At 31.5% G+C, this 21,119-nt stretch overlaps 1 protein-coding gene across 4 annotated transcripts in view; it reads left to right on the top strand.

The window, feature by feature from the left end:
• The window catches only part of LOC127701077 (transmembrane protein 209-like), a 33,943-nt gene that overhangs the window by 9,126 nt on the left and 3,698 nt on the right, over positions 1-21,119 (top strand). For all 4 annotated transcript variants that reach the window (XM_052204980.1, XM_052204913.1, XM_052205094.1 and 1 more), the window contains exons 4-14: positions 1,453-1,584; positions 3,240-3,448; positions 4,424-4,619; positions 4,968-5,057; positions 6,077-6,249; positions 9,956-10,018; positions 10,540-10,636; positions 11,802-11,927; positions 16,089-16,183; positions 17,103-17,217; positions 17,781-17,878. In XM_052204980.1, the coding sequence (XP_052060940.1) occupies positions 1,453-1,584; positions 3,240-3,448; positions 4,424-4,619; positions 4,968-5,057; positions 6,077-6,249; positions 9,956-10,018; positions 10,540-10,636; positions 11,802-11,927; positions 16,089-16,183; positions 17,103-17,217; positions 17,781-17,878 (1,394 nt within the window). The remainder of the gene's footprint in view (positions 1-1,452; positions 1,585-3,239; positions 3,449-4,423; positions 4,620-4,967; positions 5,058-6,076; positions 6,250-9,955; positions 10,019-10,539; positions 10,637-11,801; positions 11,928-16,088; positions 16,184-17,102; positions 17,218-17,780; positions 17,879-21,119) is intronic.

Below are 21,119 nucleotides of genomic sequence, written 5' to 3'. Positions count from 1 at the left end.
GCTTTTGCCAACGTCTGCATACAAAGTCTATAGATAACTTGTACTTTGGTGAACATTTAAATTTCATGGTTAACCTCTACCCATGAAATTCATGAAAATTGGTATTCAACAATAATAACAAATCTACAGTATATTTCAGAAGGTAAAGGAACTTGATAATCCATATCTGGTATACAGGCCACAGACCACAATTAAATTCCTCTATTAGTTCTTTATAATGTTTTGTCTCATTTATAAAATATGCACCTAGTCTTTTTGTCAAATCTTGTGTGTGTGTAATGTGCAGTACTAGTCCAAAAATATATCCAACATTCAGAAAGATTGCATTTTTACATCTTACAAATTTAGCCAATACACATGCATACCCCTATGGACAAGTCAAGATATGTTCCGAAAACTGTAAATATTACCTTTTTGCACCTGGCCTAATCACTCTTTCCATATCAAAATGTGTTAAAATACAACATCCAAAAATTTATTTCAGCTGTCTTCTTTAATTTCCACCCCATAAAAACTAAGAAATGAATGAGAAAGGGAAGAAAAAAATAAAGAAAAAATACATTTTAATTTAAGGGAACTATATTGGTGGACAACGAAAAGCGGGGTCATTAATTGTGGTTCAGGCTTCAGATGTCTTATAGTCTGAGGAGGTTTTTATCTGGCATTTGTCTATCATCTTTAGCCTCATTTCATGGCTAATGACCATTTAAGCAAGAGTGCACAAGCTGAAATGTCTCAGTACTGATCAGGGTTGAATATATGTTGAAAGTCTTAGAGGAAAAGGTTATACAACAAGTATTACATAAAATAAAGATTATCAATGATCCATGTGAATGAGGTCAAGTTCATATGAACCTTGTCAAATCGACATGTATGCCTCACGATCATTCCATACACCAAATATAGTTTACTTATAGATATTGCTAATAGTAACTGAAAAATACACCTTACCATAAAAATAAACTTTTAACGATGATCCATGAAAATGAGGTTAAGGTCAGATGAACTCTGTTAGACAGATACATGTAGTGAGGCATGTACAATTTGCAATCATTCCATACACCTTTTATAGCTGACTGTGCGGTATGGGCTTTGCTCATTGTTGAAGGCCGTATGGTGACCTATAGTTGTTAATTTCTGTGTCATTTGGTCTCTTGTGGAGAGTTGTCTCATTGGCAATCATACCACATCTTCTTTTTTATATTAACCATGAAAACGTAATGCTGCCTTTTGAACCCTGAAAATGAGGTCAAGGTAAGATGAACTGGCCACACATTCACATCATACACCATACACCAAATACAGTTGACCTTTTGCTTAAAGTACCTGAGAAACAACCTAACATTAACCAATAAACCAGGATAATGAGGTCATGATCGATGCATTCAATATAATAAAAAACTATTGAATAAAATATCACTTTCTGTTGTATTGTTTTTCTTTTTTTTTCAGAATGTATTCTGGCTGTGATTTTTTTGTTAAACAGTGTGACAAACTTTTTTGTTTACCTTAAACCATACATATCTACCAAGTCGGTAATGATGACTCCAGCACAGAAAAAACTCCTGGCTGTCAGAGACATAGGTAATGAACAATCAAGTCTTTCATTGAAGTGGAGCAGAAGCAGAAATTGATTTTTAAAAAAATTGACAAGTGCTATGTACATGTATTACTAAAGGGTAAAAAAAACCTGGTACCGGTATGTTACATAACTGAATTTGTTTTAAAATTATGAAGATAAGAATGGCTATCATAATCTTTGCATATTTCTAAGTAGGATTAAAAATAGTGAGTCCTAAACTCACCATTTTAGAAATATTTGGTGGTTCCGTGAAAAAATTGATGAATCCACAATTACTGAAAGTAGAACTAAGGAGAAGACAAAGAGTTTAACCAACCAACATAGTGTGTTTTTATGCCCCCGCCGTACCGGAGGGGGCATTAAGTTTTACCCTTGTCCGTCTGTACGTACGTACGTACGTACGTACGTCCCGAAATTGGTTTCCGTTCTCTAACTTGAGTTTGCCTCAACCAAATGTAATGAAACTTATACACAATGCTTATTACCACAAAACACAGATCAAGTTTGAATTTTGGTGGCGTCACTTTAACCGATCTAGAGTTATGCCCCTTTATAAAAGGAAATATTGCATAATTTTTAGTTTCCGTTCTCTAACTTAAGTTTGCCTCAACCAAATGTTATGAAACTTATACACAATGCTTATTACCACAAAACACAGATCAAGTTTGAATTTTGGTGGTGTCACTTTAACCGATCTAGAGTTATGCCCCTTTATAAAAGGAAAAATTGCAAAATTTTTATTTTCTTCTAAATATCAAGTTTATATAATATATTTTTAAAATTGGAGTTATCTTCCTTTGACCATGATTATAGTTGAATCAACTACAATCAATGCTTTATACAATGCAATGTTTAATTTTGACTACCACTGATAAAACACAGATCAAGTTGAATTTGGGTAGTGTCACTTTAACCATTATTGAGTTATGCCCCTTTATAAATAGAAAGATTGCAAAATTTTTTAGTTTCCATTCTGTAACTGAAGTTTTCCCCAGCCAAACATTGTGAAACCTATACACAATATTCATTCCAACAAAACTCAGTAAAGATCAAGTACATTTTTTTTGTTTCAGTTCTCTAACTTGAGTTTGCCTCAACCAAATGTTATGAAACTTATACACAATGCTAATTACTACATAATACAGATTAAGTACAAAATTAGGTGGCAACACTTTTACCATTCTAGAGTTATGTCCCATTATAAACATAAAAATTGCTGAATTTTTTAGTTTGTCTCATCCAAATGTTGTAAAACTTATACACAACCGTTCTAGAGTTATGCATCATTACAAATAGAAAAATTGCTGAATTTTTAGTTTCTGTTCTCTACTTAAGTTAGCCTCAACCAAATGTTATGAGACTTACACACAATGCTTATTACCACAAAACTCAGATCAAGTTCAAATTTGGGTAGTGTCACTTTTACCGTTCTTCAGTTATGTCCCTTTATAACTATATGATATGCAAGCGGGGGCATCATCTGTGTCCACATGTGGACACTATCCACATTTATTTTTTTATAAATAAACCAAGAAGGAAGTTAGCTTGGTTGCAAGTTGTCAGTGTCAACATTACTCTTCTTGAAAACGTTGATATGTTGCTTTGACACATGTTTAATACAACATTGTAATTAAAAAAATTCCTTTTCTTTTTTCAGATGCTGGATTCAGCATTTCACCAAGGAAATTGAATTTATCATCAGAAGAAAGTTTAATGCTGTCTAGTACTCCATCAGCTCATTCTAGTTTCTCTAGTACAGCAAGTCAGCGACAGACGACACCTACAAATATGTCAGGTCCCATTAGCTTCACTAATCATTCCATGATATATTCAACTTACAGTTCACCAGCAGCAAATATTAGTGGGGTAAGTTTCACCTGTCAGGGGAGATGACATATTTTCTTGTTAACTTAATTATCCATTTATTACAAATGCAGGATCTCCTGTACTTGACGATCACAATACTTGTATAGAATACTGCAATACTGTTTAAAAATATTTATTATAGTACAGTAGATTCCACCTAAACGAATATATCAACTATTGTAATATTATTTCAAAACACCAAACCCTTTCCTATATGTTTAATGTAAATTTTATCGTGCTATTGAATATCGGATATAAGAATATGCAATTGCATAACTTCCGGGTCCATTTCCTTCAGAAAACATTGAAAATATCCAATTGTGCATGGTTTTGACAAAATTTTCCTGAATATTCCTATCCTATTTGCCAATATATTCTTAATTGCATAACTTCCGGGTCCATTTCCTTCAGAAAACATTGAAAATATCCGATTGTGCATGTAAGAAAACATTGAAAATATTCGATTGTGCATGGTTTTGACAAAATTTTCCTGAATATTCCTATCCTATTTGCCGATAATCTTGCGGACAAGAAAATTTAAGTTATGCTACATGTATATGTATATGAAAAGATTTTAGTTAGAACAAGTATAAATATGGGCCATCAGCAACAGACACATCGACAATTACTTCAAGAACTGGTCGAGATGCAACAAACATCTGTGTCATGACCATGCAAGACCATTTGAAACAATAATTGACAATCTACAAAGAAAATGTAAAGAAAATGAAATCACCAGAAACAAAATTCTTGCATTCTGCATAGAGAAAGCTGAATCAGAACCATGGGCTACCAATCTCATTCAATATGTATCAACAGGTATTATCAAAATACAGGAGGTCCCAAATGCAGTTACATATATCGATAAAAGCAAATCTACCCTTGTATTTTAATATTGAACAGCTCTTTCATATATTTTGTAATTAAAAACTTATTCTTTAAAGGCTAATAATTCTCTAAATCATTTCATTTCAGGTTCAGAATATCAGCAGTATAAGTCCTGGAACATCATTTGCTCACAATTCTTCCATTTCTCCAAATGTATCAGGATTTACCCATCATCCCTCATTCTCACCAGGAAATTCCTTCTCACCTGGAATGCAGAACAGTTTTGATTCAAGTGGGCTGAGAGGAAGGAGATCCATGTCTAATTCATTCAAGGCTTCTCCAGGTAAAATATTGACATATATGAATTATAACTCTCAATATTAATATTAGCAAAAGAGGTTTATACTGAATATTCCAAACACATGGTTTTGATAAAGTTAGTTTTAACAGATGGACAAAAATATAATGGCTAAATGAAGAAAAGGGGATAAATGAATTATATACTAAAATGCTGTCTAAGGTTTAGAAGTAGTTTTTTAAAAGCAGTGTTGAAAATGACTTGTTTAATTTCCAATAACACACCTTGTCAAGTGAATTGAAAAACAATGATTGACAGGGACATTAAAACACAAATGTCATATCTTTTTTCCAAACAACACGTACATCTAAAATTTCACTGTTCTATTTCTAGCATCAACATCCTTTGATAGGATCACAGACCTTCATTCTCTCAGCCAGTATTTAAAAGAACAAGATGAAAGAGAATATAAAACAGCTTTAAGTAAGAGTTTTTATGTTTACGTTTACAGTAGTAGTATTTAGATTTTTGCCTAAACTTGATAGATGGCTCTATTTTTGTTGTCTGTTACTGTCTAAGTATATTTAAATGTCAATTAACCCATTGGTTTTGATATGATATCAAGAAACTGTGACAGTTTAAGTTTTCCTTATTTCAATAGACTTATTTACTTTGGGATATTTGGCTAAACTTCATCTCTGAATGACCCGAGATCTGTCTCTGATTAACCTTCTGACGTCATGCAACACTCACTTTTCAATTATGACTTCAATACATGGACTCGTTACAATGAATAGGCATTTTGTGCATATTTTAGACTAAATGCAATCTAAGTATCCATTTAGATGACCTCCAAAGACTGCTGATGGTCATATAACTAGTTATAAAGATAAATATAAATAGACAGTCAAGCAATTGTAATCGTAAAATTACGATTTTTCTAGGTCTGTTTGATTTAATGTTTTAGATTAAAAATATATGTATAAGAATGATTTTTCGTGGGCCTAATCAGTCTAAGAAATGATTATTCCTGGAGTCTTCCTTTTTTCACTTTTCAATGATGACATTCTTTTCTTTTTAATGAATGAACCACCTGCTGAACACATGCATGCCCATCTCCACTAAAGTTCAACCTAAAGGTTGCATGAATACATATTTAAATTCTGCTCTTATATATTTTTTGAAACAAAAACTTCATGTTTTAATTTTTGACGTAGCTAATGCCCCTTTTAGGTTAAATAGTCTTACTTTATAGTTGTCAGATTAAATATATGAAATCATGGTTACTCCATGTTTGATTCCATTGCATTCTTGCGATGGTGATAAATGTTCCGGAAGAATAATGCATCTGTAGTGTACATGAACTAGTGTATAGAGAATATTATTAGATAATTTATGTAAATATTCAGAAGACAGTTTTAAAAGTCATTATAACTTTAGTAGAAAAAATGAAAAGACTAATAAAATCTTGACTACAGATTTACCATTTTTAAACATTAAAGGCTCGCCAGACAATACCTCAGCTGGAGCCTCATTCTGGAGTTATGGAAGATCAGCAATGGATTGTACACACCTACTGAAAAAATATATGTACCAGATGGCTAGTAGATCACCACAATCACCCACATCTAGACATTATGATAGTGACCAATCCTCTTTGTACAATGGAGAAGATGTAAGCAACAGGATTTAATATTTCTAACTTGTTTTATAATAGAAAAGTATGTTTCACTTTGACCTTGTAAGAAAATTGATGTCAAATAGATATAAGAAGATGTGGTATGAGTGCCAATGAGACAATTCTCCATCCAAGTCACAATTTATAAAATGCATGTATTCTCTCAATTTAAGGCCAGATTGTGTACTAAAATTTTAATAAGATGCACAGCACCTATTCTTGGCCCCCATCACTTTCTATGTTAATTTTTTTAAATTTTCCATTTCAAGCATTTATGTAGGAGCGGTCTATACACCTTTATTTTTACATTAGACCGTATTGGTTACCGGAACCTTGGATATACCAAATCAGGAACTTCATATCTGAGAAACAGTCAATATATGCCCTCCTTTTTAGATTTATTCATACATTTTTGTATTATTCAAAATTATCAGCCAAAGGTGTTCTACAAGGATCACCAGTCCTTCATCTTTCATATGATACCTAAATTACCAAAATATATTCTACATAGTTTGATATTTACACCTATGTGTAGGAACTATTTTGTTTTAGATATGTATGTTCCTTTTGACTGGTTGGATTTGGTGGTGTTACATCTTTCAAAGAATTCCGCTCAAACCGGTGCATGGGGCCATTTTAAACTTGCAGTTAGTTGAGAGCTTTTGCTCCATGTAGAAAGCCTCACTGTGACTTTCAGATGAAGAACAGCAATAAAAGCTCTGTTCCTTTGCTTTTTGTGTCGCTTTGGTGGAATCAAAATGTGAGACTTAGTTATGCTGTTTCCAACGGTGTCGGTGGTGTCAACAATGTATTAGTTTGTGATTAGGTCAGTTTATGGGGATTGAGGAACCACTAGTGTTAGGTCAATGGTATTTGGTATGCAGTTGTATTAGCATTAGCACATCTCATTTCGGTGGAGAATATTTGGCCCCGCCCCCTTATTCATGGTCTATGGACTTTGAAACTTTTGTTTACTTTACATACATTAGTTTGTGATTAATTTAGGTCATTTTAAGAAGAACAACTAGTGGTAGGTCAATGATATTTGGTATGAAGAAGCATTGGCACATCTCATTTCCATGGAAATTATTCAACCTTGCCCCACCCCCTTATTCATGGTCTATTGACTTTGAAACTTTTGCTTACTTTTCATGTATTAGTTTTTAATTAGGTCAGTGTAAGGGGAACCACTAGTGGAAGGTCAATGATAATTGGTATGAAGAAGCATTGGCACATTTCATTTCGACGGAAATTATTTGGCTCCACCCCCTCAGTCATGGTCTATTGACTTTGAATGTTTTGCATAGTTTACTTTAAGTTTGTGATTAGATCAGTTTAAGGTTAAGTCAATGATATTTGGTATGCAGTTGTTTTAACATTTTCAAGTCTCTTTTCCATGGTGCTTATATGGTCCAACCCCCTCAGCATGGTTCATTGACTTTGAAACTTTTACATTGTTTACAAATTAAAGTTTGTGTTTAGGTAATTGTAAAGGGAACCACTTATGCTAAGTACTTGGTATTTGGTATAAGTTTTATAAGCATTGGTATTTCTCATTTCCATTGAGTCATTTGGTCCTGCACCATAAATCATGGTTTTTTTTTTTACTCTTAATGTTTTACACAGTTTACATGTTTAAATATTTCAATTCAATATTTGCATTATACAATAAAAATTACATATCTCTGTGTCAACAGTTTATTGTGTGTTTTTTTGCGGTGCATATACTGATTTTGCTTTATGAATGGATACCCCATATCCTTTGTTTTTCTATTATATACATTAATTATTTAACCACCCTCATGTATCATATAAGAAATCAACTGCATACATTAGTATTAGCTTATTATATAATATAAATTTGTAACACCACTAATTTGGGCCCGGTCAGAATGAACATTCCAGAAAAAAGTACATATTCTAAACGAAATAGTTCCTACACATGGGTATAACTTTCAAAATATGTAGAATATTTTTTTGAGTTTGGTATCAAATGAAAATTGAATGATTGGTGATCATTAAAGAACACATTTTGAATAATAAAAAATTGCATGAAATTTAAAAAGGAGGGTACATTTTGAATGTTTCTCAGGCCTGAAGCTTTCGTACTTCCTAAGTTCTGGGAACCAGTACACTCTTAAATGAATTAAAGTAAAGACATGTTGATTTTTTTTCAGCACAAAAGAAGCTATGGCAGTGCTTTGACATGAACTTGCTGTCACTTTATTTGAACTTAAAACAAAAGAGCTATGAATGCTTGAAATTGAAGAATTTAACATATAAAGCTATGGGGCCAAGAATTAGTGGTGTGCCTCCTAAAGTGTTTCATTTTCAAAACATCAAACTATGGTTTAAACTCAGATCTTCTATTGGAAGATGCAATAATCAGCTGAGAATATAAAAAACTAATATCATATAAAAAAAATTAAATCACAAAAATTGTTCCATTTCATGTATGTTTATAAAAATAAGAAGATGTGGTATGATTGCCAATGAGACAACTATCCACCAAAGTTCAAATGAAGTGGATGTAAGCAATTATAGGTAACTGTACGGCCTTTAACAATGAGCAAAATCCATACCGTATAGTCGACTATAAAAGGCTATGACATGAAAAATGTGAAACAATTCAATAGATAAAACTAACGGCCTATTTTAAAACAAAACAATTTACAAAAAAAAAGTATGACAGACCTGCATCTACTTGAAACACTTTTCATCTTGAAATAAGACTTAATATTGGGAGCCAAATAGGGCCCTTACTCTACCAAGTTGTATATTATAAACAGTTTGCTAATCTACTTTCTGTTGTCTGTTTCCACATTATTTGATTTATGTATTTTCTTTCTCTAAAAGCAAGTGCAGGAGTATATATAAGTGAGCAGTAGCTCACACTACAACTTGTTTTTCAAGCAAATGTATATATATGTAGAATTTTCAAAAATGTTTCCTAGACACACTTGTTATTGTATGCCAATTTGTTTGCCTTTGAATTGTTGGGGAAACTTGGACATTGAAATTGAAGTCACAGTACCCAAATTGCAAAAATAGCAGCGGAAATCTTACAAGTGTTCGTAGAGACAAAATAATTTGTATTTTTATGATTTGACAATATGCATGTCTTTCCACATAGCTAAACATATTTGAATATACACAAAAAGTTCACAGTTGTAGCAAAAAATGAAGTATTCACTGGAAAATGTAAAATCTACGGAAGCGTAGCCATTCGACATCCACAAAAAGCCAACTTTAAAAAATTAGCAATTAAGATATGTTCCTGGCATCCATTTCTTAAAAAATAAACAGTAAGCATGGACTATTATCAAATTATCTAAATATTTGGAAAAATAAAAAAAAACATCAGTTGATCAATTTTAACAGATTCAATTTTGGTACTCCTCATTACAGCAATATGGGTAGTTTGGAGGTCAGTTCAAAGCTATTTTTCTATGATTCAATATGTTTTCAAAATTAGATTGGTGGAAATATGTAGTAAATAAGGATACATCTACAAAATAAAGACAGATTGGAAACTTTTGTCTGGATCATAAATAAACTTAGGTGAAAAAACTGTCAAAATGGGTGGAATTTGGGTACCCTCATGTTAGATGAGTTGGTTAAAAAAAAAAAAAAAAATCTAAAATGGTCTTGTAATCATTTATATCTGATTTTATAAGCAACCATATTTATCCTATCTTTTTAGATCTGGGGTAAGAGACGTGTAACAGAAGATGAATTATATTTATGGACAGAGAGAGTAAGAAAGGTTAGTAAATAGCAGTTTTAACTAAATTTTCCAGGCCATATACAGTCAAGTCTTGAAGATAATACATTTTAATATTGATAGGTTGACCAATTTTTATGAAAAATAGAATCATTTGTTCAGTAGTGATTTTTATTTTTGTTTTGTATTCAGACATCAAAAAGAAATTTTTGGGATGTGTGGCACAATAGTCAACAGTAATGTTAGGGTATGAGTCTCTGCGGTCCAGCACTGATAAACCAGATTTATGAATTCTATCAATGGTACCATGGGTTTTCTGGTATTTGCTGCACCAGATGTTGATATTTTCTTAGTTTTCCTGAGAAATTGCATCTCTGTCCACAAAAGTTAGCTTGCTGTCAATTTCAGGGGATTCATTTAATAAGATATATTCCATAAAAACTACTAAATGTTAAATAGTATATTTATGTTTGTCTTCATGGAAAGTTATTTTATCTGCCTTGAAAAAAGGTAAAGAAATAATGCAATAAAAATCTTTTACAATGTTTTGTATATTTGTACAGTGGATATGTTTGTCAGTTGTATCAAGAGTTGCAAAAGAAATAGACCAAATTAATGCTACATTAAGAAGAATAGGGTCAGAAGAAACTGAAATAGGAGGTAAACAATACACATACTGGTATCTAACAATTTCAGATATTTAACATGGGAGATAACTCTATTAGTCTCAGTCAAGGTGTCAATAATCATTGGCATTTTTGTTAATCACAGTATTTTTCCTGCAGTTCTTCAATTTTTATATGTTAATGTGATAACGAAAGCTATACCAATGTTATTTCACTACTTACTATAATATATGTGCTTTTAAAATACATCAAGAGATTATGAGTACTGTAAACCAGCTAATTTCAGTGAGTACAAAAATAATGTGAATATAAATTGTTGCGAAAATGTGAAACCTGGGACATCCCTTTTATAAATCAAATCAAATCAATTTTATTGCCATTAAACATTTCTACATGTTTGTGGCAATGCAAATTTAAACAACAAAATAAAAACAAAACAGAATACAAAAAGCATTAGTGATAGAACACAATATTCAATAGCCATGTTACAATGAGACCTCTGCCCTCAGTTATAATGACCTTTTATAAAAGAAGCCAATAATTCTAACATATCTAACATGCCAGGAAACTGGGTTTAATATAAAATAATTTTTGTTCATTAGGGAAATGGATGAAATGTTCATCATCTAATTGTATATCATTGAATAGATTTTGTCTAATATACTGGTTTACCTAGCAGGTTTTGCACAGTCTTTGTTCTCTGGCAATTTTAATGTAACAACCATATTCTATTATTTTTTATACAGAAAAAGTTTGCTACTCTTGTCATATAGATATAAATACACCAACAAAAACTAGTAATCCCGAAAATATAAATTACCATGAAATCAGCTAGAAAGGGCTAACACAAAATAAAGTATCTGCGAAAATAAGTTGACTTTCAGTAATTAGGATAAAGCTCTATCCAAATATTCTTTACAGCCTCCAATATTTTAACCATCTGTTTGATGTTCTTATGATGACACTTGTCTTAATAACATCTTTAATTTTCAGTTTCTGAGATCTGTTACAAAATCAACTATTTTCATTGAAATTGTTTTATAAATTTTTGAATTGTTAAAACAGTAACGTTTTAAATATTTTTAGCTGATAGAAATTTATCGAAAATGATGTTTAATCACTTAAAATTGAAGTGATATTTTATCGCCTAAAATTGGAATTGATGTTTTATCCCTTAATATTGAAAATGCTGTTTTCAGAGGTGAGTGTCTCAACCCTAAAACATTTAGCCTTCACCAAAGGATCACTGGTACCATCACTGAATACTGTTGTAACATACTTAGATTTCTCTTCTAATCAAGAATACCTTGTCAAAAGAATCAAAGGTAAGTTGTATTTATCTAAAAAGCTTATTCAGGGTATGACCCAGGACTAGGTAGGGTAATGCTGTATTCTCAAAATTTCTCCTGGTTTGTTGCCACATCTATATTCAGGGTATATTATGGAGTATTTACAATGGAATGTAAATTTAAAACCATCAACATTATTGTACATTGTTGAAAATCGATTAAAATTTTGAACTAAAACACTTTTATTGATTAGCCTTACTTGTTTACTAAGACAGTTTGATTGAATTATTAAAGGCATACAATACAGTTACAGGGGAGGTAATGATGTCGCTAACGTAAAATGTTATTTTTCGCGATGTCAAACTATGATATAAATCGGAAAAGATGCATCTTTCGACTGATTTTTATAGGACCGCAAAAAAAATTTGTGGTCGTATATTGGTATGACGTTGGCGTCGTCGTCGTCGTCGTCCGAAGACACATTGGTTTTCGCACTCTTACTTTAGTTTAAGTGAATGGATCTTTTTGAAATTTGACCATAAGGTTAAATACCACAAAAGGAAGGTGGGGATTGATTTTGGGGGTTATGGTACCAACAGTTAAGGAATAAGGGGCCAAAAATAAGCATTTTCTAGTTTCCAGACAATAACTGTGGAACGGTGTATGGATCTCTCTGAAATTATGCTACAAGTTTCCATACCACAAAGGGATGGTTAGGATTTGCTTTGGGGGGTTATGGCTCAAACCGTTTAGGAATTAGGGGCAAAAAAGGGGGAAAAACAAGGTTGTCCTGGTTAATGGACAAATACTTTAGTACAAAACATAATTTAAAGCAGTGTAAGGGAGATAAATCAAATACATCATTCAAATTATCTCCCTTACACTGCTTTTAAATTATGTATAAAGTAATGGTTAATGAACAATAAAGATAATTTAAAACAGTGTAAGGGAGGTAATCCAAATACAACGTTTTGGTTACTTCCCTTACACTGCTTTTAAATTATGTTTAAAGAAATGCATATTTATAAAGGAAGACCAGTAAAAATATCTGCAAATGTTGCATCTTTTTTTTTTACAAAAAAATCCATATGAAAGATTTGACAATATATTTTTAATTCTATTATAAAATAGATTAAGTTAGCACTATGGTAAATTTTAATGGGTAATTATGGTTGCCAACTCCATTGGAAATTTGAATTGAGATTATGACCATATCTTGAGGGAAAGAATTTTTTGGGGGAAAAAAGGGGGGGGGATAAAAAGAAATTGTGGGGGGTCAATTTTTTTCTTATTTCAGATTTCAGAAATTAAAAAGAATTATTCTTCAAATATTATTTTTTTTTCAAATTTCAAATATTGAAAAATTTCAAGAAGTAGTCTTTAATTGCACAGTATGGCGCATTAGATTTGTAAAATCTTTGATCACATTTATTTATTTGTTATGCCGAATCTAACAGTGTATTTAGATTTTTAATTTTGGGTCCAGTTTTCAAATTGGTCTACATTAAGGTCCAAAGGGTCCAAAATTAAACTTTGTTTGATTTTAGCAAAAATTGAATATATGAGGTTCTTTGATATGCTGAATCTAAACATGTATTTAGATTTATGATTTTTGGCCCAGTTTTCAAGTTGGTCCAAATTGGGGTCCAAAATTAAACTTTTGTTTGATTTCAACAAAAATTGAATATATGGGGTTCTTTGATATGCTGAATCTAACCATGTATTTAGATTTTTTATTTGTGGACCCCGTTATCAAATTGGTTCATATTGAGGTCAAAAGGGTCCAAAATTAAACTTTGTTTGATTTCATCTAAAATTGAATTATTGGGGTTCTTTGATATTCCAAATCTAACCGTGTATTTAGATTTTTAATTTTGGGTCCTGTTTTTTAAATTGGTGTACATTAAGGTCCAAAGGGTCCAAAATTAAACTTAGTTTGATTTTAACAAAAATTGAATTCTTGGGGTTCTTTGATATGCTGAATCTAAACATGTGTTTAGATTTTTGATTATGGGCCCAGTTTTCAAGTTGGTCCAAGATAGGGTCCAGTATTTAAACTTTGTTTGATTTCAACAAAAATTGAATATATGGGGTTCTTTGATATGCTGAATCTAAACATGTATTTAGATTTTTAATTATGGGCCCAGTTTTCAAATTGGTTCATATTGAGGTCAAAAGGGTCCAAAATTAAACTTTGTTTGATTTCATCTAAAATTGAATTATTGGGGTTCTTTGATATTCCAAATCTAACCGTGTATTTAGATTTTTAATTTTGGGTCCTGTTTTTTAAATTGGTGTACATTAAGGTCCAAAGGGTCCAAAATTAAACTTAGTTTGATTTTAACAAAAATTGAATTCTTGGGGTTCTTTGATATGCTGAATCTAAACATGTGTTTAGATTTTTGATTATGGGCCCAGTTTTCAAGTTGGTCCAAGATAGGGTCCAGTATTTAAACTTTGTTTGATTTCAACAAAAATTGAATATATGGGGTTCTTTGATATGCTGAATCTAAACATGTATTTAGATTTTTAATTATGGGCCCAGTTTTCAAGTTGGTCCAAATTGGGGTCCAAAATTAAACTTTGTTTGATTTCAACAAAAATTGAATATATGAGGTTCTTTGATATGCTGAATCTAACCATGTATTTAGATTTTTTATTTGTGGGCCCCGCTATCAAATTGGTTCATATTGAGGTCAAAAGGGTCCAAAATTAAACTTTGTTTGATTTCATCAAAAATTGAATTATTGGGGTTCTTTGATATGCCAAATCTAACCGTGTTTTTAGATTTTTAATTTGGGTCCCGTTTTTTAAATTGGTCTTCATTGAGGTCCAAAGGGTCCAAAATTAAACTTAGTTTGATTTTAACAAAAATTGAATTCTTGGGGTTCTTTGATATGCTGAATCTAAACATGTGTTTAGATTTTTGATTATGGACCCAGTTTTCAAGTTGGTCCAAGTAGGGGTCCAAAATTAAACTTTTTTTGATTTTAACAAAAATTGAATATATGAGGTTCTTTGATATGCTGAATCTAAACATGTATTTAGATTTTTGATTTTTGGCCCAGTTTTCAAGTTGGTCCAAATTGGGGTCCAAAATTAAACTTTGTTTGATTTCAACAAAAATTGAATATATGGGGTTCTTTGATATGCTGAATCTAACCATGAATTTAGATTTTTTATTTGTGGGCCCTGCTATCAAATTGGTTCATATTGAGGTCAAAAGGGTCCAAAATTAAACTTTGTTTGATTTCATCAAAAATTGAATTATTGGGGTTCTTTGATATTCCAAATCTAACCGTGTATTTAGATTTTTAATTTGAAGTCCCGTTTTTTAAATTGGTGTACATTAAGGTCCAAAGGGTCCAAAATTAAACTTAGTTTGATTTTAGCAAAATTGAATTCTTGGGGTTCTTTGATATGCTGAATCTAAACATGTGTTTGGATTTTTGATTATTGGCCCAGTTTTCAAGTTTGTCCAAGTTGGGGTCCAAAATTAAACTTTGTTTGATTTTAACAAAAATTGAATATATGGGGTTCTTTGATATGCTGAATCTAACCATGTATTTTGATTTTGGACATTGGACCATAATAGGTAAATTAAAAAAATTCAAGTTCTTAGACCACATTCTTTCTGTGTCAGAAACCTATGCTGTGTCAAATATTTAATAACAATCCAAATTCAGAGCTGTATCAAGCTTGAATGTTGTGTCCATACTTGCCCCAACTGTTCAGGGTTCGACCTCTGCGGTCGTATCAAGCTGCGCCCCAGCGAAGCATTTTATTATCATTCAGACTGATTTATCTTGAAAACGAGTTCACAGGCCCCTATTTTTAAAAATGATATTTGGCTTTATTATGTATGAAGATTACTAGTGCCAATTTTTATAAACAAATCACTGATGAAATTTTTTTAAATTAGATAAATATACAGCAAAAAATGCCTTTTTTGACTAAAATAAATTCTGATACATATGATAATTAAATCTTCTATATAGTTTTATTGTTACTATGAAAAAAGGGGAGACAATACCGAGGGGCAATGAAAGTCATTAGTTGAAGAAAGACAGAAATAAGAAACTTGAAGTATAGTCTTACTACATTCTGGTCCACAGTCTAAATGGTTATCTTCTGTTTAATAAAAAAGGGTGGCTTGCATCAGTTGTATTGACTAATCTAATATGTTATATATTACAGATTTAGGGAGAGATGGTTGTATGAGTGACTTTGTGTGGAATAATGGAGGACATTATGGGAAAACTTGGGGAGAACATCTCCCTAATGATGCTAGTGTAAGTCAAAGGAAACTAACTCTCTTGATTTCATTTGTAATATTTTTTAAGGGATCACATGCAAAATCATATGTATGTTATATGATGCTCATTGATGATTCCCTTCATCCTTCAGGTATGGTCATTTTAAACTAAGTAAACAAAATGCACTTACTTGTTGGGAGAAAAATTCCTGGACCTGACAAACATTGATGTACATTAGATTTAAAACAAGATTTAGGCTTGTAAATTTGCAAGTTAGCAATGTCAGAAGAATTGCATCATCAAGTCATCATTTCAGTATTTCATTACGACGCTCAGATTTTTTAAAGAGTGCAATAAATTTAAGCAATTTATAGGGCTTTTGGTTTTCTCTGTAGTTTGTAGTTTTTTTTTTTTTTTTAATTGTGACATTCTTGCTTTTCAAAGACAAAAAATTTCATATGATTTATGAATAAATGTATGCAAATAAATATTGGAAATTAAAATTGAAAATGCACGGTCTTCTTCAGTGGAACGTTGTAGTTAGTATAGTTACAACTTTTATGATCACAATGAGCATCAGCATAGTTAACATAGTGAAAGATAAAACAATGAGCATCACCATAGTTAACATAGTGAAAGATAAAAAAAAAAAGTTAGATATCAATATAAAAGAAAAGCTATAGAAATTCAGGTGGTTTTTAGTTAAAACATTTATAGAACTTCAGGCGGACTGTTTATTATTTATTTATCTTTCACTATGTTTAAAAATTGTTTAACAGGTTTAAGAAGGTAACTAAATATGAAAGTTGTATTTCAAAATTTTGTGAACTGTTGTTCTCTTTCCACAATTTTAGTTGTTAAATAATATTTAATTTTATAAATCTAAAATATTACAAATATATTTAATAAATTGTCTTTTTGTCTTAATAAATTGTCTTTTTGTCATTTGTTTTAGCTTGTGATGCATATGTTGTGTACCTATTTTGATACTAGATTACCAGCTCAACCAAAATATCCAGATGGAAAGACATTTACTTCACAGTATTTTATTAAAACTCCTGATAAACCAAGTAAGAAGGCTATGGTATCAAATTCTGTTAAAAAAAAGTGAAAACATTTATTTTATCTCATTTTTGCAACAACAGTTTCTGCAATAATCACTATTTAGGCGGATTTTAATGGAAAAAAATTTGGCTGTTCCAAAATTTAACAGGTGGGGGATTGGAAGCCCTCAAATTAAATAAGTATGGGTGGTTGCATTTCCTTGGAATTTAAAAAGAATTTTAAGTAAAATGAAAAATATTATTTTATGGGTGGTTGGTGCCTTAAAAAAGTGCCTTTCATTCCCATAGGAATGGGGCTACATTGCTATCACATTGTCTGTCCAATGGTCCAGCAAATATTTTAGCCACTCTCTTCTAAAGAATTGCAGAACAGAATGACTTCATATTTGATCAGCAGCTTTAAAACAGTGGTTAATTGTAGCATACATGTATGAGCACTTTTCAGATCTGTCAGACACTTTCTTCCTGCTTTCATATACTTTGAACTCTGCTTGCTTCAATATGCTGTAAACTCTGATATAAAATAAAGCTGAAAAAAAGTTTATTTATATGTATATTATATCTTTCAGATTTAGATAAAGAAGACACATTTTGTATATATCAGTCAGCTATAAATCCACCACATTTTCAAGTGGTTATAGGAAAGTCTATGCACAATTTACCTAAAGTAAGTATTATTCATTCAACAATGAATGAATCTACCAGATTTCCATGTAGCGATAGGCAAGTCTTCAAAAAACATACCCAGTGTTCTCCCCATGATCTTAAATCCTGTGTTCTCCCCAGGACCTTAAAGCACCACAGACCCTCGGTCCTATAATTTCAGAGTGTGGTCCTATACAAGGATCCAGAATTTTTTTCCGTAATTTCTGTCATTTTGATATGATTTAAAAGGTGGGCCCTTTTTTCAAATTATCGAAATCACACTAGATTCGGGTATAGATTCATAGCATCAACGAACTTAATAAAAATGGTCCATTAAAGAATAATAATTGACAATTATGCATATTTTTATACGCCCAGAAAATTTTTGACGGGACATATTATGTTATACAAATGTCCGGCGTCCATCTGTCTTTCTGTCCGTCCGTCTGTCTGTCTGGCGTAAACATGTCGCACCGTAACTTGAGAATGACTTATCCAAATTTCATGAAACTTAACATAGTTGTTTCTTATGATGGTCAAACGATCTGTATACTTTTTGGTGAAAATTAGATTAAAACTTTTTGAGTTACGGGACTTAGTAACTAAAACAGGTGTGTGTTTTTTTTCACATGTCGCGCCGTATCTCAAAAACAATTTATGATTATTGCTTAAAACTTTACACACTTCTTAGTTATATTAATCTTAAGATCTGTATACTTTTTGGTGATGATTCAAAATTTTATTTTAGAGATATTGAGTATTTTGTTAAAAAAGGGGGAGGGGTTTTTCACATGTCGCGCCGTATCTCAAAAACATTTTATGATTATTGCTTAAAACTTTACACACTTCTTAGTTATATTAACCTTAAGATCTGTATACTTTTTGGTGATGATTCAAAATTTTATTTTTGAGTTATTGAGTATTTTGTAAAAAAAGGGGGAGGGGTTTTTCACATGTCGCGCCGTATCTCAAAAACGATTTATGAATATTGCTTAAAATTTACACACTTCTTAGTTATGTTAATCTAAAGATCTGTATACTTTTTGGTTTTGATTCAAAATTTTATTTTTGAGATATTGATTTTTTTTTTTTTTAAAAGGGGGGTTTTCAGATGTCACGCCGTATCTCAAAAACAATTTATGATTATTGCTTAAAATTTTACACACTTCTAAGTTATATTAATCTAAAGATCTGTATACTTTTTGGTTTTGATTCAAAATTATATTTTAGAGATATTGAGTTTTTGTTAAAAAAAAAAGGGGGTTTTCGCATGTCACGCTGTATGTCAGAAACTATTTATGCTTATTGCATAAAAATTCACACACAAGACGACGGGCGTATCATGCGCTCATGGCGCAGCTGTTTATTATTCTGTGTGAAGCAAGTTGTCCAAGCAAACCATCATATCCTGTCTGCTTTAATGAGTCTTCCTACTCTTTTACAACAATAAAACTTACATTTTTGACAGCTGGTTTTCTTCTAGTTTAGTAGTTGATTCAATGAGTTTTATACACCAGCCACAATTAATTTGGACCATTAAGTGACTTCTATTGACAGTCACAGTCTGGGTACTGTTGAAAAGGTTTTGTCATTTCACCCAAAGGTATGATGAGTATTTTAACAGCAAGAAATGTTTTCACAATAAATAAATAAAGAGTAACTCACTTTATTTTTGGCTATTTTAAAATTCTAATGCTAAAAATTATGTTCATTCAAAAGATTATTTATAACTTTAAATTATTTACAAACTGTTAAGATGAAATGTAATAACAGAAATAATACATTGTAAATGAGAGGTAATATCTTCAATTCTTCTATTGATTTGAAATCAGTATTATATTTATGAATAGTATTTATATCCCATGTTAGAAAGTAGTATACATTCTCATCCACTTCTTTACTGTCTAGTAAAAATGATATTCAACTTAACAATTTACAATCAATGGGAGTACTTCAATTACCCTATATACTACCTAGTACTGTACACATACACATCAAACAATTCATCCATTTTTATACGACCGCAAAAATTGAAAATTTTTTGGTCGTATATTGGTATGACGTTGGCGTCGTCGTCGTCTTCGTTGTCGTCGTCGTCCGAAGACACATTGGTTTTCGCACTCTAACTTTAGTTTAAGTGAATGGATCTCCATGAAATTTTACCATAAGGTTCAATACCACGAAAGGAAGGTTGGGATTGATTTTGGGGGTTATGGTACCAACAGTTAAGGAATTAGGGGCCAAAAAGGGGCCAAAAATAAGCATTTTTGTAACTTCCAGACAATAACTTGTGTGTAAGTGTATGGATCTCTCTGACATTGTACCACAAGGTTCCATATCACAAAGGGAAGGCTGTAATTGATTTTGGGGGTAATTACCTCAAAATTTTAGGAATTAGGGGCCAAAAAAGGGGCAAAAAACAAGCATTTTTCTAGTTTCATGACAATAACTTGTGTGTAAGTGTTTGGATATTTCTGAAATTGTACTACAAGGTTCCATATCACAAAGGGAAAGCTGGAATTGAGTTTGTGGGTAATTGCCCGAAACGTTTAGGAATTGGGGGCCAAAAAGGGGCCAAAAATAAGCATTTTTCTAGTTTCCAGATAATAACTTGTGTTCAAGTGTATGGATCTCTCTGAAATTGTACTGCAAGGTACCATACCACAAAGGGAAGGCTGGGATTGAGTTTGGGGGTGATGAATCATAAGGGGGTTCAAAAAATTTGGGGGGGGGGGATTTTTCTTTTTTTTCTTTTTTTTTTCTTTTTTTCCTTTTTTTTTTCTTTTAAAATTTTCCATTTTAAGTTGGTTATTTCTGATTAATATTTAAAAGCAAATAATAATGATATGGTAGGAGATACACACCAAACAGGATGTGTAAATTATTATATAATAAGTATTGTGCAATAGCAAGAAATTTTCAATTGCACAGTATTGCACAATTGCAAGAAATCTTCAATTGCACAGTATTGCGCAATAGGAAGAAATCTTCAATTGCACAGTATTGCGCAATAGCAAGAAATATCCAATAGCACAATATTGCGCAATAGCAAGAAATTGTCAATTGTACAGTATTGCACAATAGCAAGAAATATTCAATTGCACAGTATTGTGCAAAAGAAGATACTTCGTATAAATTGCTAATTTCTTGATCAATTTCAATGGGGTTTTATTCTTGAATTCTTGGGGTTCTTTAATATGCTGAATCTAACCGTGTATTAAGTTTTTGGATTTTGGGCCCCGTTTTTAAATTGGTCCACATTG

Source organism: Mytilus californianus, unplaced genomic scaffold, assembly GCF_021869535.1.
Source record: "Mytilus californianus isolate M0D057914Y unplaced genomic scaffold, xbMytCali1.0.p SCAF_1, whole genome shotgun sequence".
NCBI classification, from domain to species: Eukaryota; Metazoa; Mollusca; class Bivalvia; order Mytilida; family Mytilidae; genus Mytilus; species Mytilus californianus.
Note: the sequence above shows the minus strand (reverse complement) of the source record. Positions and strands in the feature narration are given on the sequence as shown.